The 15,446-nt window shown below is 44.5% G+C and overlaps 1 protein-coding gene across 5 annotated transcripts in view; it reads right to left on the reverse strand.

The window, feature by feature from the left end:
- Positions 1-15,446, reverse strand: part of LOC106585761 (DNA repair protein XRCC4) — an 89,706-nt gene that overhangs the window by 20,344 nt on the left and 53,916 nt on the right. For all 5 annotated transcript variants that reach the window (XM_045706641.2, XM_045706644.2, XM_014172343.3 and 2 more), the window contains one exon: positions 6,286-6,446. In XM_045706641.2, the coding sequence (XP_045562597.1) occupies positions 6,286-6,446 (161 nt within the window). The remainder of the gene's footprint in view (positions 1-6,285; positions 6,447-15,446) is intronic.

Consider the following 15,446-nt stretch of genomic DNA (forward strand, 5'->3'; position numbering starts at 1 on the left):
CCCCTAAAAATAGACTTGTGCGAACCGGAAAAAATATTTACAAGCACAGTGTGCGATTAAAGATTACAACCTACCGTAAACTATTTTTCCCCCGCTGCTATTTGTTTCAAAACTACAAGTCCCACATTCCACAAGCGGCATGCGCCAACCACAGTAGAGTTTTCTGTGATGACGCAGTCCAGTCAGAGAGAGAAAGGTGAACACTGGAAAATAGTATCGGTATAGGCTATAAGTTAATGTGCAGACATGGCTAAAAATGAAGCCCATTCAATTTTATTTTAAGCGAAGAAGAGACGAGGAGAAAGAGGAATCCAGCGAGGGGGATTCGCAAGTTTCAACTAATAAAGCCTCTTCACAAGGAATACCTGAGGCGGCTAACGTTGACATGGCGGCTAACGTTAGCAAAGCTACCGTGACCCCCGCTGTCACTTCAACATCCACTGTAGCCGGTGGAGGGAGAACATATAGATTCAATGCGAATTGGCTCAAAATGTTCCCATGGCTAGAGTTCGAAAACAACGTCATGTTCTGCAAATATTGTAGAGGGCAGAAACAGGCGGGCAACTCGTCCTTCGTTTCAGGAAACCCACATCCGAAAAGAGATAGCGTAGCGAAACATAACATATCGCGGCGGCATATCCAGTGCAGAGATCTGTACCTGTTGAGACAGGAGAAACCATCAGGCACGGTGTCAGCAGCCTTGAGGAGGCAAGTGCTGCTGTCTGAGGAGGAGAAGAGGAGGCAGCTGAAAATAAAGATAAACATCGCATACTTCATTGCGAAAGAAGAATAACCTTTCGTCAAATTTGGGCCGTTTATCAGACTCCACTACAAACGGAGTTGACATTAATCCCACATACGACAATGATGTAAGATGTGCGGAGATGATCGGTCAAATTGCTGATATAATGAGAGAGAGCCTGTCAGCGAAGCTGAAAGCCGCAAAGTATCTTGCCGTTCTAATAGACGGAGACACTGATATATCCAACACCAAATGCAAGATTGTCTACGTACGCTTGTTGGAGGATGGGAAGCCAGTCAATCTCCTGGGCGGACAACAGACCCTTGAGCACTCTCATGCCATTGGTAAGTTGTTCCTCTTTATAGGCTTTATTCTTGTGTAAAGTTTAATCATTATTCATAATGGAGATAATTTAATTTAGTTTGTCAGAAATACTTTTGAAAAAAAACAACGTTTTTTTGTGTTGTCATTCGAGGTGTTTTGGATGCCACCAAGGCCACATTTCGTGCTGTTTGCCCAGAGGAGGATGGAGGGTCATGGGTGAAGAAGTGCATCTCCTTCGGGGCAGATGGTGCCTCTGTGAAGGCATATAATCCCAATCCACTGTATGCCACATAGGTTTGTAACTAATAAATTCTCTATGATTTAGTTTTATTTGCTAGCAGAGAATGTTAAACAATACTGTGAGTGTGTGTGTCTGTGTGCGTGCGCTAAGTGCTGGAATGGTAAATACCACAGAATTATTGTTTTCTGTTGGCACAAGAGACAGGGGGGATGGAGACAGTGAATTGTTTGAAAGATTCTGTTCTGACTTTCACAGACTAGAGCTGTCTTTCAGAGTGCTAAACCCTGACACATGGCCAGAAGACCAGGCCAGCCTTCTCACCTTTGGTGATGATGGTGTGGCATACCTGATGAAGCATTTCAAGGAGCCTCTAGAGAGGTAAGAATTTATTTGACACTGCATTGCCATATGAGACAATGTTATGTTTGCATATTTGCAAACTCACTTGCTCTGTTCAATCCTGCAGATTGGGGTGTAACATGGCTGCAATCCAGGATGAGTGGCAGGGGCTGAAAATCCTGGTCAGCCACAATTTCAAGGACAAGTCCTAAATTGGCCTGTGGGAGGCCATGTTGACAAAGGACCCCTACAGGCACGATTACAAGGTAGACAGACTAACAGTCCTGAGTGGGTATGTATGGTATCCTATGGTTGGTTTTGATAAGTTAATGGTAAGAGTTTAAATGAAATTGAAAGATATAATCTTTTCCCTAGAACATACTGGAGTTGGTGCAGCTTATGCTGGTGCTGCCATTTCAGCCGCCCAGTGTGAGCGAGGCTTCTCTGCGCAGAATCGGATTAAGAATTCGACAAGAAGCTGCCTTGGGGCCTCCACCACCGAAGACCTGATGAGGATCAGCCTGGAGGGGCCTTCTGTCGAGGAGTTGGATCCCACTCCTGCCGTGGACCGCTGGCTGACCTCTAAGCGTGCCAGACGGCCAACATATAAAAGCAGCTGGACAACTGATATCTGTTGCGTCTAGGATGCATGGGTCAATGTGTGATTTTGGTGGTATGTGCTGTTCCACAGATGTGTGTCCCTTAGTACATGCACACACACTCACACACGCAGTATAAATATGTATGTAATATATTTTTGTTAATAAACTCTGTGTTACATTTTTCACTGTGCTCCTAAATTTCTTTGTGTGCGCCTACATTTTTTCATTTAGGAGCGCATGTACTCCTTGGGAAAAAGGTTAGCGTAGAGCCCTGGAACCCATTGCTCTCTAAGGTTCTGAAGTCTGTGGACCACTCACCAACCAAGAATTCACAACATGGGGAAATTATCATTCATGTACAACGCAAAACACCAAACACTGCATGCACAGAGCAGAATTAGGACTATACCCGCTAAATATTAAAATCCAGAAAGAACTGTTAAATTCTACAACCACAAAGCTCCCACCTACAGAGAGATGAACCTAGAGAAGAGTCCCCTCAGCCAGCTGGTTCTAGGGCTCTGTTCAGAAACACAAACAGACCCCACAGAACCCCAACACAATTTGACCCAACCCCCCAAAAAATATATATAAAAAATAACTATTTGACACACTGGAAAGAATCAAACAAAAAACTGAGCAAACTGGAATACTATCTGGCCCTAAACAGAGAATACACAGTAGCAGAATACCTGACCACTGTGACTGACCCAAAATTAAGTAAATCCTTGACTATGTGCAGACCCCGTGAGAGAGGCCGCCATACCCTTTCTTCTCTAGTCAGATATGCCTATGTGCCCACTGCCCAAATAAATGAGATGGAAACTGATCTACACTTCCTTACCAATTGCCAAAGTTATGACCATATTACAGCCACATATTTCCCACAGATCACACAGATTCACAAAGAATTTGAAAACAAATCAAACATTGATAAACCCCCATATCTGTTAGGATAAATACCGCAATATGCAATCACAGCAGCAAGATTTGTGACTCATCGCCATGAAAACAGGGCAACCAGTGGAGCACAAACAACATTGTAAATACAACTTATATTTATCTGTGTACGTATCTTCCCCTACTATTCGTACTACAACTACGTACACATTGTTAAAAACATTGTACAAAGCTGGTAATAATACTTTTGAAACATTTATCTGTGTAGCTGTGAATAGCCCCCATGATATGCAACTTTTTAGGAAAGTTAGGAACAAATATACACAGCCAGTTAGGAAAGCTAAGGCTAGCTTTTTCAAACAGAAATGTGCATCCTGTAGCACAAACTCAAAAAAGTTCTGGGACACTGTAAAGTCCATGGAGAATAAGAGCACCTCCTCCCAGCTGCCCACTGCACTGAGGCTAGGAAATACTGTCACCAACGAAAAATCCACGATAATTGAGAATTTCAATAAGCATTTTTATACGGCTGGGCATGCTTTCCACCTGGCTACCCATACCCCGTCAACAGCCCTGCACTCCCCACAGCTACTCGCCCAAGCTCGCCCAAGCCCCCATTTCTCCTTCACTCAAATCCAGATAGCTGATGTTCTTAAAGAACTGCAAAACCTGGACCCCTACAAATCAGCCGGGCTAGACAATCTGGACCTTCTCTTTCTAAAATTATTTGCCGAAATTGTTGCAACCCCTATTACTAGCCTATTCAACCTCTCTTTCGTATCGTCTGAGATTCCCAAAGATTGGAAAGCTGGCGTGGTCATCCCCCTCTTCAAATGAGGAGACACTCTAGACCCAAATTCCTACAGACCTATATCTATCCTACCCTGCCTTTCTATGGTCGTCGAAAGCCAAGTTAACAAACAGATTACCGACCATTTCGAATCCCACCGTACCTTCTCCGCTATGCAATCTGGTTTCAGAGCTGGTCATGGGTGCACCTCAGCCACGCTCAAGGTCCTAAACAATATCATAACCGCCATCGATAAGAGACATTACTGTGCAGCCGTATTCATCAACCTGGCCAAGGCTTTCGACTCTGTCAATCACCACATTCTTACTGGCAGACTCAACAGCCTTGGTTTCTCAAATGATTGCCTCGCCTGGTTCACCAACTACTTCTCTGATAGAGTTCAGTGTGTCAAATCGGAGGGCATGTTGTCCGGACCTCTGGCAGTCTCTATGGTGGTACCTCAATTCTCTGGCCGACTCTCTTCTCTGTATACATCAATGATGTCGCTCTCGCTGCTGGTGATTCTCTGATCCACCTCTACGCAGACGACACCATTCTGTATACTTCTGGCCCTTCTTTGGACACTGTGTTAACTAACCTCCAGACAAGCTTCAATGCCATACAACTCTCTTTCCGTGGCCTCCAACTGCTCTTAAATGCAAGTAAAACTAAATGCATGCTCTTCAACCGATCACTGCCCGCACCTGCCGACCGGTCCAGCATCACTACTCTGGACGGCTCTGACTTAGAATATGTGGACAACTACAAATACCTAGGTGTCTGGTTAGACTGTAAACTCTCCTTCCAGACTCACATTAAGCATTTCCAATCCAAAATTACATCTAGAATCGGCTTCCTATTTCGCAACAAAGCATCCTTCACTCATGCTGCCAAACATACTCTCGTAAAACTGACCATCCTACCGATCCTTGACTTCGGCGAAGTCATCTATAAAATAGCCTCCAACACTCTACTCAACAAATTGGATGCAGTCTATCACAGTGCCATCCGTTTTGTCACCAAAGCCCCATATATTACCCACCACTTCGACCTGTACACTTTCGTTGGCTGGCCATCGCTTCATACTCGTCGCCAAACCCACTGGCTCCAGGTCATCTACAAGTCTCTGCTAGGTAAAGCCCCGCCTTATCTCAGCTCACTGGTCACCATAGCAGCACCCACCCGTAGCACGCACTCCAGCAGGTATATCTCACTGGTCACCCCCAAAGCCAATTCCTCCTTTGGTCGCCTTTCCTTCCAGTTCTCTGCTGCCAATGACTGGAACGAACTGTAAAAATCACTGAAGCCTGAGACTCATACCTCCCTCACTAGCTTTAAGCACCAGCTGTCAGAGCAGCTCACAGATCACTGCACCTGTACATAGCCCATCTGTAAACAGCCCATCTATCTACCTCATCCCCATACTGTATTTATTTATTTATCTTGCTCCTTTGCACCCCAGTATCTCTACTTGCACATTCATCTTCTGCACATCTACCATTCCAGTGTCTAATTGCTATATTGTAATTACTTCGCCACCATGGTCTATTTATTGCCTTACCTCCCTTATCTTACCTCATTTCCACTCACTGTATATAGCTTTTATTTTTTTTCTACTGTTTTATTGACTGTATGTTTGTTTATTCCATGTGTAACACTGTGTTGTTGTATGTGTCGAACTGCTGTGCTTTATCTGGGCCAGGTTGAGAACTTGTTCTCAACTAGCCTACCTGGTTAAATAAAGGTGAAATAAATTAAAAATTAAAACATATTTATCCCTTTGAAACCTTTCTGTGCAATGTTAACTGTATATTTTTTTAATGTTTTTTTAATGTGCTTTTTTGTTCCTTCCCACTTTTGTTAATGGTGTATTTCACTTGCTTTAAAGCCACTTTGAATTGAATTGAGAGAGAGAACTTTGGGTGGGTGTTTTTGGGATGATGATGTGCCCCACCCTGGCCAGACATGAGCCACTCTACTGTCTGGCTTTTTCAGCTACTCAAGGGATCAGGGAGGGAAAAAAAAATGTTAAGAGGAAAAACAAAACAAATAAGAAATTCATTAATTAATTGAAGTCAATTCCCAGAAATCCCCAATAGCCTTTGTGGCCTGGACGTGGAAAACTCTCTCCTCTCACTTGGGTGGCTAGTGATGATGTTATTGAGTGATGATGCCATTGTTGAGTCTCTGGGGAAAGAGGGATAGGGAGTAGACCGAAGATGAGGAGCACGGGCACAACAACCCACAGACAAGTGGACTGCATCGTAAAAGTGGGAAGTTACTTCCTTTTTTCGTGCCCTCAATCTATACATACACATGCACGCGTGCACACATACACAGTCCTTACTCTGCAAGGAGGTGCTGCCGCTCCTGCCGGAGTGTCTGGTTCTTCTCCTGCAGCCGTCTGTTCTCTGCCTCCAGGTCAGCGCTGTGCTCCAGAGTGTGGGCTATCATCTCCCTGTTGAGATCCACAGGGGCAGGGTGCAGCTCCACTGCACCCATGTTCACCTACACATAGAGACATACAACAGACAGAGAGATGGTTGGGAAAGTAGAGAGAGAGAGAGAGAAACAGACAGAAACAGACAGAGAAATGGTTGGGAATGTAGAGGGAGAGAAAGAAACAGACAGAAACAGACAGAGAGATGCTATACTTTCAGGATCTAGGACTCGAAGACAAGATTTAAAGTTCCAAAGCTCCCTCTCTCTTGCTTCATCTCACTAACTCCTTTGTGAGAGGGAATGATGTAGGAAAAGAGAGGAGAAAGGCAAGGAGGTGAGATTGAATAGGTAAAATAAATCTTCCAAGCTTTTTCTCGTCTCCTCTCTTGTCCCCCTCACCATCCCCACTCCTTGTAAACAAGGTATAACAGTCAACTTAATTCATCGGTCCAGACACATCTAGCTACAGTACTGTACCTCCTAGGGACTCTTGACTGACGGGTCATTATGGGACATCCCATAATCGTCATTCTCTGTTTTTATACACTAACAACACAGGAATGCCTGTACATGCACACAGTGAACATCCATTGATCTGAGCGCATAGACAGAGAGCTGCCAAATATAGGGAGCCTTTCAAAAAGGATAAGAAAATAAGTCATCAAATGGTGCCAAGGTGAGATCATCAGACAGAGACAGGGTGGGAGTTGGTTTACTGCATTTCCTTCTCTTTCTGTAACATGTTGAACCTTCTAAGCTTCCCTCTCTCAGGTAATGAGGTAGCCCGCTGTGCGTCTGCTGTTGTTTCCTGAAGGAGACAGACTGGTGGTACAGTGAGTGTTCCTTATAAACCTGTCAGCTTGAGGGGGGCTGTCTCCGCTTCTGGCTAGCCGTCTCCCATCTTTCACCCTCCTACGAATGTGCACTTGTCTGGGTCAAATCTACTAGCCTATAAGCATCCAAAAAAGTACCTTTAAAATCTGTATGGCAAAGTGACCTGTGATGGTCCTTACTAGTGCATGTAGCTATAACAAAGTGAAATTGTAGCTACAGCAGTAACTCAATCACATCAATTGGGTTATGCTAGCTAATATGTTGTCAAAGATTGTGATGTTGTTGAGGTCAAGGTGGCAGGAGTAGCTAACTGAATGACATAATGCACAGCTCCACCCTCTCTCTCAGTCACTCTTTCCCTCTCTATGAAGTGGTCTAAATACCGGATGGAGCTAGCTGGATGAATTAGCTAGCTAGCTATGTTAGCTAGTTAGGCCATGGCTAGTAGTACCTTTTATTGGTTTCTCGCAGTCATAGACTGAATTGTACATATACTTACAATTATAAAATCAATCATAAATAATGATCAAATTGTAAAATTCTAAACCAGCAAAACACCTGAGTAGTCAGGGTTTGAGTGAGGCCAGGGTGCCAGGGACAGCATACTCCAGAACTGGTTTTACGTAGCAGATGTAGATGGACAGTAGGTCTGCTGTGGTTACAGAGAAGTGCTTAATGCGCTTGAGGAGGAACTGCTTCCTGTTGGTGCTTGTGGTCATGGTGTCAACCTGGCTGCTCCAGTGCAAGTCCTGCTGGACAGTGAGACCCAGCACCCTGAACTTTGATGTCTCTGACAGGGGGACACTGTTGATGAAGAGGGGTGGTGAGGGCTGGGTTTTCAGAGAAGGTGACATGCATCACTACACATATATTCTCATTGAGAAGCATGTCATTGGTAGCGGTCCAGGTGCTGAGATCATTCAGTTGCCTCTGCATTGATGACGGTTGCTGCAGTTTCGTGATTTCAAGCAGATTCATGTCATATTTCCACACGGTTGGCAGCTTCATGTGAAGCATCATTGATGAGGGCAAGGAAAATGACAGGGTCAAGGAGGTTCCGAGATTAGAAGGTCAGCTAGCAAAATTGCAACAAGGATGCATCCACCAGATGCGGTAGCAATTGAGCCTAGGGACGAGGTTACGGTTAACGATAGGTAGCTAACAGGCTAATACTTCATTAGCTAGCTAGCTAGATAGATAGACTCACAATATTTCACTAGTAAACATAGCTAGCTTTACGTAACGTTCCGTCGAGCTATCAAGCATTGTTTCATGATAACATTTGGTAGCTAGAAAACCAGAGAAGAATGGTGGGAGGAGCTACAGTATAGGAGGATATGCTCATTCTAATGTATGGAATGGAATAAAAGGAATGGTATCAAACGCATCAAATTAATTGAGGCTGTTCTCAACCGTATCTTACAGCAAAAAAAAGCTTCTGGATATCAGGACAGCGATCACTCACCTCGGATTAGACAAAGATTTTTTCTTCAACAAGCGTGAAGCACAGGACATTCTCCTAACACCCGACAAGGCCAACATCCCAGTTATTTGCAAGAGGAAGAAATGCAGGTACAGAGGACACAGAGCGAGATGCCTCGTGAGGATCCGCAGAAAGCGAGTGAGAAAGCTGCCCTTACCGTCAATATTACTCGCCAACGTGCAATCATTGGACAATAAATTAGACGAGGTGCGATCAAGAATGTCCTACCAACGGGACATCAAAAACTGTAATATCCTATGTTTGGCTGAATGATGACATGGATATTCAGCAAGTGGGATATACGCTACACCGGCAAGATAGAACAGCACACCCCGTTAAGATGTTAAGGGGGGGGTCTGTGCATATTTGTAAACAACAGCTGGTGCACGAAATCTAAGGAAGTCTCTAGATTTTGCTCGCCTGAAGTAGAGTATATTGTGATAAATTGCAGGCCACATTACTTGCCTAGAGAGTTTTCAGTTATACTTTTCATGGCAGTTTATTTACCACCACAGACAGATGCTGGCACTAAGACCGCACTCAGTCAGCTGTATAATGAAATAAGCAAACAGGAAACCACTCACCCAGAGGCGGCGCTCCTAGTGGCCGGAGACTTTAATGCAGGGAAACTTAAATCAGTTCAGCCAAATTTCTATTAACATGTTAAATGTACAACCACAGGGAAAAAAAATTCTAGATCACCTGTACTTCACACACAGACGCGTACAAAGCTCTGCCTCGCCCTCCATTTGGTAAATCCGACCACAACTCTATCCTCCTGATTCCTGCTTTACAAGCAAAAATTAAAGCAGGAAGCACCAGTGACTTGGTCTATAAAAAAGTGGTCAGATGAAGCAGCTGCTAAACTACAGGACTGTTTTGCTATCACAGACTGGAACATGTTCCGGGATTCTTCCGATGGCATTGAAGAGTACACCACATCAGTCACTGGCTTTATCAATAAGTGCATCGAGGACGTCGTCCCCACAGTGACTGTACGTACATACCCCAACCAGAAGCCAAGGATTACAGGCAACATTCGCAATGAGCTAAAGGGTAGAGCTGCCACTTTTAAGGTGTGGGACTCTAACCCGGAAGCTAATAAGAAATCCTGCTATGCCCTGCGACGAACCATCAAATAGGCAAAGCGTCAATACAGGGCTAAGATTGAATCATACTACACCGGCTCCGACGCTCGTCTTATGTGGCAGGGCTTGCAAACTATTACAGACTACAAAGCGAAGCACAGCCGCGAGCTGCCCAGTGACACGAGCCTACCAGACGAGCTAAATCACTTCTATGCTCGCTTCGAGGCAAGCAACACTGAGGCATGCATGAGAGCATCAGCTGTTCCGGACGACTGTGTGATCACACACTCCGTAGCCGACGTGAGTAAGACCTTTAAACAGGTCAACGTTCACAAGGCTGCGGGGCCAGATGGATTACCAGGACGTGTGCTCCGGGCATGTGCTGACCAACTGGCAGGTGTCTTCACTGACATTTTCAACATGTCCCTGATTGAGTCTGTAATACCAACATGTTTCAAGCAGACCACCATAGTCCCTGTGCCCAAGAAGACCTTCTCCCCTTCCTCACCTCGCTCATCAACTCATCCTTGACCGCTGGCTACGTCCCTTCCGTCTTCAAAAGAGCGAGAGTTGCACCCCTTCTGAAAAAACCTACACTCGATCCCTCAGATGTCAACAACTACAGACCAGTATCCCTTCTTTCTTTTCTCTCCAAAACTCTTGAATGTGCCATCCTTGGCCAGCTCTCCTGCTATCTCTCTCAGAATTACCTTCTTGATCCTAATCAGTCAGGTTTCAAGACTGGGCATTCAACTGAGACTGCTCTTCTCTGTGTCACGGAGGCTCTCCGCACTGGTAAAGCTAACTCTCTCTCCTCTGCTCTCATCCTTCTTGACCTATCTGCTGCCTTTGATACTGTGAACCATCAGATCCTCCTCTCCACCCTCTCCGAGTTGGGCATCTCCGGCGCGGCCCATGCTTGGATTGCGTCCTACCTGACAGGTCGCTCCTACCAGGTGGCGTGGCGAGAATCTGTCTCCGCACCATGCGCTCTCACCACTGGTGTCCCCCAGGGCTCTGTTCTAGGCCCTCTCCTATTCTCGCTATACACCAAGTCACTTGGCTCTGTCATATCCTCACATGGTCTCTCCTATCATTGCTATGCAGACGACACACAATTAATCTTCTCCTTTCCCCCTTCTGATAACCAGGCGGCGAATCGCATCTCTGCATGTCTGTCAGACATATCAGTGTGGATGACGGATCACCAGCTCAAGCTAAACCTCGGCAAGACGGAGCTGCTCTTCCTCCCGGGGAAGGACTGCCCGTTCCATGATCTCGCCATCACGGTTGACAACTCCCTTGTGTCCTCCTCCCAGAGTGCTAAGAACCTTGGCGTGATCCTGGACAACACCCTGTCGTTCTCCACTAACATCAAGGCGGTGACCCGATCCTGTAGGTTCATGCTCTACAACATTCGCAGAGTACGACCCTGCCTCACACAGGAAGCGGCGCAGGTCCTAATCCAGGCACTTGTCATCTCCCGTCTGGATTACTGCAACTCGCTGTTGGCTGGGCTCCCTGCCTGTGCCATTAAACCCCTACAACTCATCCAGAATGCCGCAGCCCGTCTGGTGTTCAACCTTCCCAAGTTCTCTCACGTCACCCCGCTCCTCCAGACACCTGAAACCCCACCTCTTTAAGGAATACCTAGGATAGGATAAAGTAATCCTTCTAACCCCCCCCCCCCCCTTAAAAGATTTAGATGCACTATTGTAAAGTGGTTGTTCCACTGGATATCATAAGGTGAATGCACCAATTTGTAAGTCGCTCTGGATAAGAGCGTCTGCTAAATGACTTAAATGTAAATGTAAACACAAAGGCAACCTGCCTAAAAGACTACAGACCCGTAGCACTCACGTCCACAGCCATGAAGTGCTTTGAAAGGCAGGTAATGGCTCAAATTAACACCATTATCCCTGAAACCCTAGACCCACAACAATTTGCATACCGCCCAAACAGATCCACAGATGATGCAATCTCTATTGCACTCCACTGCCCTTTCCCACCTGGACAAAAGGAACACCTATGTGAGAATGCTATTCATTGACTACAGCTCATGGTTCAACACCATAGGACCCTCAAAGCTCATCACAAAGCTAAGGATCTTGGGACTAAACAACTCCCTCTGCAACTGGATCCTGGACTTCCTGATGGGCTGCCACCAGGTGGTGAGGGTAGGTAGCAACACATCTGTCACGCTGAACCTAAACATTGGAGCCCCCCAGGGGTGCGTGCTCAGTCCCCTCTTGTACTCCCTGATGGGACCGAGCACGCCCCCATTCTCATCAATGGGGCTGTAGCGGAGCAGGTTGAGAACTTCAAGTTCCTTGGTGTCCACATCAGCAACAAACTAGGATAGTCCAAACACACCAAGACAGTCGTGAAGAGGGCACGACAAAGCCTATTCCCCCTCAGGAAACTAAAAAGATTTGGCATGGGTCCTGAGATCCTCAAAAGGTTCTACATCTGCAATATCGAGAGCATCCTGACTGGTTGCATCACTGCCTGGTACGGCAATTGCTTGGCCTCCGACCGCAAGGCACTACAGAGGGTAGTGCATACAGCCCAGCACATCACTGCCTGCCATCCAGGACCTCTACACCAGGCGGTGTCAAAGGAAGGCCCTAAAAATTGTCAAAAACCCCAGCCACCCCAGTCATAGATTGTTCTCTCTACTACCGCATGGCAAGCGGTACCGGAGTGCCAAGTCTAGGACAAAAAGGCTTCTCAACAGTTTTTACCCCCAAGCCATAAGACTCCTGAACAGGTAATCAAATGGCTACCCGGACTATCTGCATTGTGCGCCCCCCTCCAACCTCTCTTTTATGCTGCTGCTACTCTCTGTTTATCATATATGCATAGTCACTTTAACTATACATTCATGTACATACTACCTCAATTGGCCCGACCAACCAGTGCTCCCGCACATTGGCTAACCGGGCTATCTGCATTGTGTCCCGCCACCCACCACCCGCCAACCCTCTTTTTTTACGCTACTGCTACTCTCTGTTCATCATATATGCATAGTCACTTTAACCATATCTACATGTACATACTACCTCCATCAGCCCGACTAACCAGTGTCTGTATGTAGCCTCGCTACTTTTATAGCCTCGCTACTGTATATAGCCTCGCTGCTGTTATTTTTCACTGTTATTTATTTCTTTACTTACCTATTGTTCACCTAATACTGTTTTTGCACTATTGGTTAGAGCCTGTAAGTAAGCATTTCACTGTAAGGGCTACACCTGTTGTATTCGGCGCACGTGACAAACTTTGATTTAATTTGAAGACAAAAGAAGAGAGGTCAATCTTGAGGATAGAGCTTGCTCAAAAGGGGTGCTTGCAAGTTAACCGTGCTTGCTCAATAACTATTTTGGCTTGCCAGATGGTGTATTCGTGACAAGTCGGAAAATCTGAACCTCTGAGTTAAAATTAAGTTATTTGCGTAGAGCTTCCTATTGGTTGATTTTGATACTTTCCAAGTGGGAAACTCAGGCCTCACAGCCACAAAGTCATAAACCCCACCTATTTCTACATTTTATCTTCTTGAAATCTGATTTTATCTAACCCTAACCTTAAATCTAACCCTAAACTTAACCACACTGCTAACCTTATGCCTAACCCTAACCTTAAATTAAGACCAAACAGCTAATTTTTGTTTTCATAAATTTATTTAGGATATAGAGCCCTACAGTGGAGGTGTCATAATACCCATAAAACCTAGCGGTCAAACAGGGAAAAGGTTCCAATCGTTTTTCTACCATTCATTTTTCCCATAGGGAATTTTAGAAACACTTAAAATAAGGGCTGTGTTTCGTGTATCCTTACACTGGCATGACGTTTTGATAACCATGTAAATCTCTCGCAGGCAAGGTGACTTTTATCAATTTATTTGCCTCTATTTACTCTCAGATTCAAAAATGCTAATTAGCATCAAAGTAGACATCATGCAAAACTACAAATCCCTGCAAGCTCCTGCACGTAATCTCTTGCTGACACCTTTGCTAACAGGTATTGTGTCAATTTAAAAGATACACAAGATAGTTCACAGAATTGTCCATTTAAAGAAATGTAGCCAAATGCTTACTTGCAGGCTCCTTCTCGACAATGCAACAGCAATTACAAATGAAAAAACATAAGAATACGAACATAAAGTAAATGGCTCGGTAGAATAGAATAAACCTTTTATCATAAGTATAATACAGGAAGGCACAATATTTACAGATTTCAGGGAAGGGGGGATTGGGGGGCAAGTGTTTAAATTGTTCAGTATTAACAATAGTAAGTAAGAGTCTGGTAGCAGCAGTTGTGATGTGTGTGTAGCATGAATGTATTTGTGTGTGTGGGTGTGTGTGTGTGTTAGTGGGTGGGTGGGTGTGTGTTATATGACTGGTTTCAAATTTGTTTCACCGACTATAAGTTAAAATAGATCTAAAACAAGTGTCATTTTATATTTACATTCCCCTTATCCAAACAGATTACTCATTTACCTAGGTCTTATTAATAGCTCTTTCAAGTTGTAAATTACAGTGCATGGAGAATGGTGTTATTTCTATCAGAAAAAAGAAAGTTGATGTTTTTCCACTTGGAACTGACAGGTTGCTGGACCTTATTCATGGTTTCCTCACGTGTAAAGGTGGTGGAATTATGAGAGAATTAATACATGCATTTCCCCATGCTCAAATTCAAGAGGGAAGTGTGTGAAAAAGGAATGAAGTTAATTTTACGTATGCATACCTCAGGTCTGAGGATGCAATGCCTCATGATGAGTTGGGAAACCAGATGGTAGTGAGGTGCTAAATCTTTGCTGGGCTGTGTTGGGGTCGTTGACCCACCGTAATAAAGGCTGGCGTCTTCAAAAGCTCTCATTAAATGCTTGTAATTTTTGTCTAGGCCAGAGTTGTCCTGGCAGGCCACACAGCTGTTTTCTCCTGGCACGGTGAACCTGATCGTGTCAAAGTAGACACTTCTCATCATCACCGTCCTCTCTACGTTTCCCTTCCTGCTCTCTGTTGGTCTCTTTCTCCCTGTGTATTCCCTCTCACAAAGAAGAAGAAAACAGAAGCAGAAATCTGACTTGTGAGGAAACCTGCACACCACACTTTTCAGAAAATACTCAGGCCTAGTCACAGTAAAATTAAGGAAACCTGAACACAAGTTTGTGAGAAGTTATATGTGTACAGTGTTCCTCATTTTTACTGTGACTAGACCATGCTAGTTCACTCTTATACAGTATTTAAATAACTTGCACAATGCTAGTTTATTCTGACTTCTGCTAGTAATTTCAATTTTGGAAAAACATGATGATTGTTTATTTCATTTTGATATAATGCAACTATTGTCCAATACTTGACATTTCTTTCCACCAGTGTTTGTATTTCATGGTACAAAAATCAATGTTTAATTCCTGTAAGGATTTCATTGTGTTTGGAGATCACTGATTTGGTTTATATGTTATTCAATACTTTGGCTTGCAGAATAGGGCCCTTTAAACAGCTCTGCCTCATTAATTTCTCAATAAACAAAGTTATGCTCTTCTGTTTTCAATATACAGCATAATATGTTATTGTTCACTAACTATATAGCTTTCAACACTCAAAAACATGACAATACAAAGCTAAAACACCACAATGCACATTAACCCCCCTCAGACTC

Source organism: Salmo salar, chromosome 24 (genome assembly GCF_965601325.2).
Source record: "Salmo salar chromosome 24, fSalSal1, whole genome shotgun sequence".
Taxonomy (NCBI): domain Eukaryota; kingdom Metazoa; phylum Chordata; class Actinopteri; order Salmoniformes; family Salmonidae; genus Salmo; species Salmo salar.